Source organism: Neodiprion pinetum, chromosome 4 (assembly GCF_021155775.2).
Source record: "Neodiprion pinetum isolate iyNeoPine1 chromosome 4, iyNeoPine1.2, whole genome shotgun sequence".
NCBI lineage: Eukaryota > Metazoa > Arthropoda > Insecta > Hymenoptera > Diprionidae > Neodiprion > Neodiprion pinetum.
Window position 1 is genome coordinate 30,858,560 of NC_060235.2, and position 9,045 is coordinate 30,867,604.

General features: G+C 43.0%; 1 protein-coding gene across 1 annotated transcript; it reads left to right on the forward strand.

Moving 5' to 3' along the window:
• The first annotated feature begins 6,786 nt into the window (after positions 1-6,786).
• LOC124216827 (uncharacterized) lies at positions 6,787-7,735 on the forward strand. Its single transcript, XM_046621841.2, has 2 exons — positions 6,787-6,997; positions 7,346-7,735. The coding sequence occupies exons 1-2, from the start codon at positions 6,872-6,874 to the stop codon at positions 7,592-7,594; spliced, it is 375 nt and encodes a 124-aa protein (XP_046477797.1). The 5' UTR covers positions 6,787-6,871; the 3' UTR covers positions 7,595-7,735.
• The last annotated feature ends 1,310 nt before the right edge of the window (positions 7,736-9,045 follow it).

Here is a 9,045-nt window from a genome sequence, read left to right on the forward strand (position 1 = left end):
CTGAAGAAGAAGAAGAAGAAGAAGAAGTGTAACAGGAAGAGGAGTTTGAGAAAGAAAAGAAAAAAAAAATTAGATAAACTTTAACATCGAGACTTGTTTCTTTACAATTCTTGCTGTAGTGCAATTTTTTTAGTTTCATATAATACCCTGGTATATCTTTTGCGAAGAGAAATAAAAAAAAGGATCTCTTTTAACCCAGCTGCGCGACCGTTAATAAGTGATTCGATTTTTCCAATATTTATATATTTTCATTTCGCCGCGCGTCCATGGATGCCCCTTCCTAAGAAAAAACAAAAAAAAAAAAAAAAAACAACACCGATTGTATTTCATATTAAGAAATTTTGTCTGGATATCACGTAGGAGGCGATATTTGTCCCACAGGAACCGTCCTTTTCCCGTCGCCCTGCAGAGTCCCATTGAAATGCCTTTCGTAATTCGCATTTCGCCTAATTTAATAAAAGGATTTGGCACGGACCCTTCACAGAATCTATAGAACCGAGGATGCACCCCTCAGAAGCAACCACGTGGCTACACGAGTGGCGCATAGAGGGTGGTGATCTGTCAGTTCTCCCTCTTATTTTACTCCACTTGTACGTACGTTGTAGAAGTGGCAAAAATAAAACGACTCCCCAGTACTGCAGTGTTCGGCAATAAGTTTTCAGTATAAGTTTCGTAAGTTAAATAAGTTAAGCGTAAGTTTCGACAATACGGGTGAATGAATAATATTTTGAAACAAATTTTTTTATTCAATATTTCTTTTTACCTCCTCACGCCGGTACGAAATACAAGATCAAAGATGCGGCAAAGCGAAAGAAGCGAACGGTGTACGGGATTTTACTTATGTAGGGAGTCTAGAAGCTTTCTCCCGCAGATTTTCACGGTTTAGGCGAGGCAGGGATGCAAACGGTATAAATTTTTTAAAAGTAAAGAGGATTTCATCGCGGCTAGGTGTATGCGTAGGTGTATATCATTGGTTCATCCCGCCAATCTAGATGTACGCAAACTCCAGGAAATCTTTGTAGCATTAAAAAATATACCGCTGAGGTCTTACAGACAGTTTCGAGCAATATGCTTCATCATTAAAATTGTAGTGAGCTCAGATCAATCCCAACTATATCATCATCGTCGGAAGTTTTGGTAGACATTTGTTACGACTGCTAAAGTGAGAAAAAAAAAGAATTCTCTGTCGTAGGAGATACCGAATAATAACAGCGCTTTACAAAAGTTTGAAATTTCATATCGCGTCGCGATTTCTAACCTACTTTACACTTTCAAGACAGCAGGTTGCGCTCGAGATTGCAGCATGGTAGTCGGTGGATAAGTCTTAATCGCAAAATGTGACAAGCCTTCAGGGTGATAGAACTTGGTGGAGGATGTCACGTGGCTTTCGCGTAACACTTGAACGTTCACAGGAGCAGCAGGACGATGGACGTGGAATAGCGCGGAGAAGCACTCCAGGGATGCTTGGCAGGTTCCATTGAACTGGTCAGACGGTTTCATCGTAGCGGTACATTTTTTAAAGTTTCATGCTTTATCGAAATATATAGAGCACTGATGATTGGATTTATGAGAGATTAACTTTTGGATCTGTCGTTTAATGTGCATTGCGATATTTAGGTTTGAACGTGACGCACTCTTCCTGAATCGCTCGTTCGAACCTTTGCATGCGATGACATCTGATTCATATGCTCAATAGGACAGCAATATTTATTGCTAAAAAATATGTTTGTTCCTTCGAGGGACAATTTGTTTTTTAATCAAACTACGATGGTGACAGGAACTTTTCCTCAGAGAGCAACTCACATCTGAAACTTCTTCCAGTGTACGCGATTTCGAAATTGTTTGCAAAGTATGCAAATTTAATTCAAACAAATAAAATTAAATGCGGGTTGCTCTGGTCCAGCTGTCATGCTTGTTTCAAGTTTAAACTTACCACCTGCGACTCTACAAACTTGTCTACTGTTGGCTAGAAGCTGGGAAATTGGCATATTAAATTCTATCTTACAGTTCGAAGTATTACATGGGAAACACTCGTAAATTTGAAAAAAAATATCCAACTCGTAATTAATATATCGCACCGGAACGATACATGATAAGTTGACACGAAGCATGTTTCGCGGGACACTGATAATTACTAGACAAGCGGAGCAAAGGCGAAGAAACATGATGCATGTGCAGAGTCAACGTGGAAGATATAACACTTGGTGGAGATAAATCCGAAACTACATTCTGTAACAAACATTCTGCGTAGGGTGCGGTGGTGGATACGAGCCGTTAATTTCCTGTGTCAGATACTGTAGAAGATTACCCAAGCGTCAAAAGACAAAGCTTCCTTGCCTCTGCATGTGCCTTGGTACGATTCCACTCGTTGCTCCTAGGTTGATTCGATAATCAGAACACAGAGTCGACGTGTGATCGATCCTGTAGTCAGTCGCAAGTGAAGAGCAGGAAAACAATTAAGAGAAGAGGTACATCTGTAATCTCATTTCGCTGCAAGAGTGACACTCAGGTTGTGGAAATGTCTGTCGCGTGTACGAATTTCGTGCAGAAAAATAATGCTCAGTCGATTAAATTTCCCGCCCACTCGGCCGATGGATTGTCAAACAGAGATGTTAGCGTGCATCCAACCCCGCGACACCGCATCTGTTCCCATTGTGAGGTAATCAGTCCAGACTCCCACGAGTATCAAGGGCGCTCTCGCCGCCAAGCTTTTATCCATCTCGACGCGATGTAAATATGCGACAAGCGAGGAGCTTTTCTGTCGTGTCACGTGTGAAAAGCAAAAGAGGAGGAGAGGAGGAACGTGGGGAGGGAGAGATGGGCCGACGAAGATACCTGAGTGATTTAAAACGAGAGTATGAGAGGGAACCTGGACGAGGAACGACGGGGGAGATATAAACGTGACGATAAAAGAAATGCAAATTGAGTTAGCACCGTGAAAGTGGAGCTGTGCGCTTTTTCACCTGTCGTACAACTACGGCTGCATGCAGTCTGCGGGTAAACTCTAATTCTAGGCATTATACGCGCATGTGCCGTACTTTCAATCGAATGAAATATACGCCGTGCGAGCTGTACGTATATAATCATCGAGTGTTTTTACCGATGCGAAACCGGAAAATGGCGCACTCTGCACGAGGTCTGACCAAGTTGGGATTCCCCGACGGAGTGTAATCACTCCGATCCGTGGCTTGGGGCTAGGGATTAATGCACGTTTCAACCAGCCGTTCGCCATCGCCGATAATTTCCTTTTTTTCTTCTTTTCTCTCCTCCTCCTCCCCCTTGCCAATTTTTTTTTTTTTATCCCGGTGTTTCGTCACGGCGAGAAAAGTTCCTACTGAAAATATGGTGTGCATGTTAAACGGGCCGCGAGTTATAGCCTCGTAAAATCTTGCATCCCCGGGCTCATAATTTCGCGGGTCATAAAACAGCTGTTAACTCTAAATCCAAAACGCAAGCAGTTCCTCGTCTGGGTGAAGGAATTCCCGAGATGTGATGTCGGAATGAAGATGGGCCGATTTTATACGTGCGGACAGTTCATCTTACGTAATATTATCACCGAGTCGAGATAAGCCCCCATTGATCCGCACAAGATTGGCTCGCTTACACCTGATTCGACTTCGGAGAACCATAGAGAGGCCCACCTTTCGCTCTGGAATCCGATTGGAAGAGATGAGTAAGCCGGTATAATGACCGCGTCGCATGAATTTTTCATAAAAAATGGCTCCGAGGGATGTAGACGAAAGCCCGATTGCTTAACATTAGCTGCCAAGACTCCGGAATGCGCGTTAGTATGCATGGTCCATGGCCGGATGAACGGACGGATAACGGACGTGTGTCCCTTATGCGAGGAAAAATTGATCCATGAAAATCTCATCATCCCTTGTTTTTCGGGAATACCTATTCGATTATCGCACTGTCGCTGCAGAGAAAACTCGAACTGTTTGTAGTAGGAAAGTTTTGCCATAGTGCAAGTGCAGGGGGCTGGGATGAATTGATTCCGAATCTTGGAGGAAGTTTTTCCTCAGTGAAACCCTTTTTAGAAAGTAAATATTTGCACGGAATACATTTTCGGCGCTTTTCAATTCTCGTATACCTACAGATAATCATTTGTAAAAGTCAACAAAGCTCCTGCACGCTACCCAGGGATAAAAAGTCTTGCATTCAGTAATTCAGGTGGCGAAAGCGAGTGCCACGATGCTGGGGTGCGATGAGGGGAAGAGGGTGAAGTAGGGGAAGAGGAGGGTCGGAGATAAAGCTCGGGACATAATTTAGTAATGCGGTTATAATTGCGGCCTTTCCGGGCATTCCGTTCGTCACTCTTTCCCATCACGCCGACCCCGCTCCGGGCGGTAAAACCAGAAGAGTTACATTAATCGCACGTCGTCTATGCGCGGGGTTGAAACGGTTGAAAGTATTACCGAAAAAGCGGAATCTCGTTTCGCCTGTACAGCTGGCGCGAATCAGGTACACCTCGCCTCGATCAGGCACACAATTCGAGGGAAATACGTCATGCGACGTGAGGGCGTTAGGTGAATAGCAAAGTGACACCCGAAACTCGGTTGGCAATTTGAAAAATACAATACCCGAGGGGTTGCGTCGATGGCGGCCTCGCCAACGAAGGGTGAAATCGATCTCGAATCGCACTTTGACCCGTCAGTTCTTTTGTTAACATTCCCAAAGGTCGGGTGTTCCTACTATCAGCGCGTAAAAGATGTCACGGACGACTGATATTGAAGGAGGCACTCCTTTGATGTCAACCATCCCTTCCGAGAGTTTTAAACTTCGATTGATTGATACGGACTCGGCAGGATCCCAGATTTTTCAGTATTCGGTTCTTTTGCGAATTTTTTATATCTCGTTCAGTATGTGTTATCGTGTTACCGATCTGCTGCAACTGCAGGCTCAAGAGGAACAACGCTGCGCATTCTGTGCTACGCTTTTCTTTACTTTTTATACGCTCCCCTGCTCTAATTCTCACGCACCTTGAACATTCTCTCCGTAATGCGTGCTATAACCACTGTACTCCCCATACCTTGCCGCTCTCTTGGATATTATTTAGAATATTTAGAATTAAAATTAGAATTAAATTAGTATTAAATCTACTTGTTCTCTTTTTACAACATGTATTGCTTTCTCTTTATACTTAGGGGTTACCGCACTCGTATAATAAAACTATGTTCTATTCTATTCTATTCTACGTGCTATTTCCATCGTAGAAGTTTTTCCACCAGCATTTGTGCCAGGAAAACATTATTTATCCAAATTATATGCCGTTTGATTGCGGACATTTGTGAAGCAGAGGATAGTAACGTTATATTATATATCTTTGCTTTCAAACTAAACGATCGATAAAAAAATTTGCCACCTTTTTGACGCATGTGAATTGTTTAAAATAACATTTCAAAAAGCCACTTATTTTTTCAATGAGTTCATGTTGGTAGCTAATGGAAGCTAATGAATTTACTCACCCACTATCTCAAGGTTGACAGAAGAGTCTGTAATCAGAAGCGTGGTGAGGGTAAGCCGTAGGGCTTGTTCTTCTTATAGATTTTGGACAGGATCTCGGAGGATTCATTGGCTGCTCATGAGCTCGTCTTCGTCCTGGAGTCTCGTGACAAAGTGTGTGCCGTCGTTGTAGCTCGGAGATGACTGAAATATGATGAGATTTAGAAGGTTTGCTATTACAAAGAAAGGCCATTACTCTTGACACAAAAAGTGTCTCACCGAAAGAATGCAGAAAGATATGGAGTGAGGATTTTAAAATAAGACTCGTCACGAGGCAAAACAATTCTTGGTAATCGTTCTTGATAATACTTTACTTCAGCAAACCTTGGCATATTCTCTCAAAGGCAGTGCTGTACATTCTTCCAAACGAAAAATGAAAACGAAACAAAGCAATTGTTTTTGCAGTTGAGTCACTCGCTGTAACTCTATAGTAGTAAACACATGACGATTTGTGAGGACAGACTCCGGATCATACGGCAAATATAGACAGCAGATATGCACCGATTAGATAAAAGAGATATGAGACCCCCCGTAGTTTGTAATAAAACTTACGCATCGCATAGTGTGATATTTGAACGCAAGATAATAGCAAATGGAAACCGGAAACTAAAAGTTTAATTAAATCCAAACAACCCAGATCTCGGCATCAGCACAAAATGAAAGAACATATGTGATCGGTGAGCAGTGTCTTTATGTTTCAGAGGTGAATTTCTGATGCGAAGGTCGAAGTACCGCAAAAGCGTCGTAAATTATTCAATTCAATAAAACAGGAAAAAACGAATATTGTTTTGTACGTTACGTAATTTACTGTGGAAATTTCTCGCATTCAGAAGGTACGACAAATCGCTCAAAATAGACCTTGTAAACAGAACAGAGATGGAAAAGAAACTCTTTCAAACTTCTCCGAAGGGTCTCAGTGAGTCAGGAATTCTCTTTTCAACGTCACATGCGATTCAATAAAGTGGACAAGATCGTAAGCCATCCAGCATGTTTCAAAGTAATCGACAAATGGAACTAATACTTTCTGGATGGGGTCGGAAGCAGAGACATTTGTTCGCAGATACGTACATTACAGTCATGGTTTGTTTTCGCGTAGTGTGGTCATATTTGCAATCATAAGTTGTTTACTCGGTAAAGATGAGGCGCCACTTGCGTAACGTGTTGTCTTCCTCGGAAAAATGCGAACGTATCTGGCAATGAGTCGTTTGGTCGGTCATACTGACCGAGAACGAGGAATCATCACCGGTAATCGATAAGACAAGGTACTTATACCGTGCGATTTCATGCTGGATCTTCAGTGATACCGAAGCATCGCAGCGGGCTTAGTCCGGAAGATACAGGAATTGAAGTACATTCGGCATTCAATATGCAGAGATTCGTTCTACTAGCCATCGTGGGATTCTGCCTCGCCGCCTACGCCACGGCCGATGATCTCAGGCTCGGAGAGCGTGAGGATGGAGACGTTCTCGTGGCGAGCAGACGTTTGTTCAGGGTAAGAAATGCTCATCATTACCTCTTTTAATGAGGACCTATGTCTTTCCACTGTGCGGCAAATGGCAAGCCAGTTGCACGTTGTTACACAGCACAGTTTTCCTCGGTCGTACAAATTTTTCCACTTTCGTAGCGGTCTCGTTTCTTTGCACTTTACTTTGCTTGTTTCATTTTTACACGAGAGGGAATTGGAAACATGAGAGATGCTAGGTAGCCGATGACACCTAGAATTTTGTGCTCAATTCCCTTATTCATATTTGCTAAAAATTATTGTATTTTGCCGTCCTTAAATTGATCAATACTGCAATTTGACGTATTCCCATGTATTGGATTGCCATCGTACTTTCAGTTCCCTGTTCCTGGGAAATCCATGGTTGCTAAGTCAGGGTTCAATACCGAGGGCAGAATTACCGCAGTATCAGCAGTGAACGCCCCAGGGAAGGCAGCGACGATCAACGTGGTCAAAGGAGGCGTTGGTACCAGAACTATTGTAGTCTCAGCCGTTGGTGAATTGGGTACTGGATTGGATGTACAGCTTGACGTTTACGCCGTAGAAGATAAAGCTGCGAACGCGCATAACAGAGTTATTCTTTCTTGAAGTACGAAACGGTTTTGGATGATAATTAGTTTCAGTAGAATGTTGCATGTATTCTGTAGAACTGAAAAAATGGTGCAATGATAAACTGTTCCACCTTCTTCACTCGTATTAACGACCACAATAAATCACGTTGACATTTTATTACTATTCCCCAAGCTAAAAGCAACCCTACTGTGAACCCGATCAGAACCATCTCTATACATACAGTTTCGACTTCCAATTTCGACATCGATTAACTCCCAATCATGGCTTTGTAACACTGGGGCTTGAAATTGAGCTTGCTAACTACTCGCGATAAGTAATTGCGTTCTACACTTCAAAGTACTTTGTACGGCATCACTCCGCATCTGTAGTACGTTTTCCGCCGAGTCGCAAGAAGTTGGCTTCTGAAAATCCTTTCCTCTAACTTGTCATACAAAACTTGAATTAGCTATATCGAGCCCGCGAGTTTCTCGGCGTTTTAGTGGCTTCCGGTTCCGCTTGAACTCCTCGTATATGCATAGTACACGACGTTTCCCAGATAGTCCGGATTATACCCTGTACCTTACCAGGTTCGGTAGCTAAATTAATGTACTGAAATTTAGTTCACCGAGCAAGTTCCGGTATAAAATACGTCGTGTATTTGAACGGTATAGTACTTCGCAATCGGAAGCAAACATCGTGCGAAACCTCATCGTATTCAAGCACTGTAAATGAAATCTGACAATGAGGCGTTTTGTTTGAACGACTAATAGTTAGTGGTAGCTTTTACACGCGAAACGGATCTCTTTGATATCACGGTGTGTAGAGTACGAGCATGAAAGCTACTCTATTCAACGATTGTTCATCTTGTGCGCAATAGGCAGTATCAAAGGATCGCATAGTGCACCAAACCTCTGAGGTGTCATTATGACTCGATGCAATTAATGCGTGTACTGAGCAGCTGACGGGTTGCAGTGGCTGAGCTGTGGTAGCTTGGCTCATTAGCGTCTCAGGATGTTTTAAAGCTTTGCGAAGACACATCCTTCATTTCCCCTTTTTGTCTCGTTCGAAGACCCTATTGGCTCTTAGCGTAAAGTATAAGTAACCCTTGTCCTCTCTTTCTCCCGCCTATCCCTCTCCTGTTATAGATACCGCCGTGGCCATGGCGCCGTGGAGCTCGTTCTGCTCTGCTCAGGTATACATATTCATGGGCGTCATTACCTTACCATGATGCATTGCACCGCTAAACGCTGCTGCCGTCGTTCGGATGGGTCGTTACTATGTGACTGGCCCTCAAAAAGATAATGTTTCACTTATAAATCAACACGGAGCTTGGATCTAGTCAGGTACAAAGTTGGGCGCTGGTTATACACGTTGAAACGGTAATTTTACGAACATTGATGAATCCTCGGTTCATTTACCCGGGAACGCCTTGCGACGAGTTTCTCATCTACCGTCATCTCGGTCCTCGCCTTATTTCAAAACTTTCT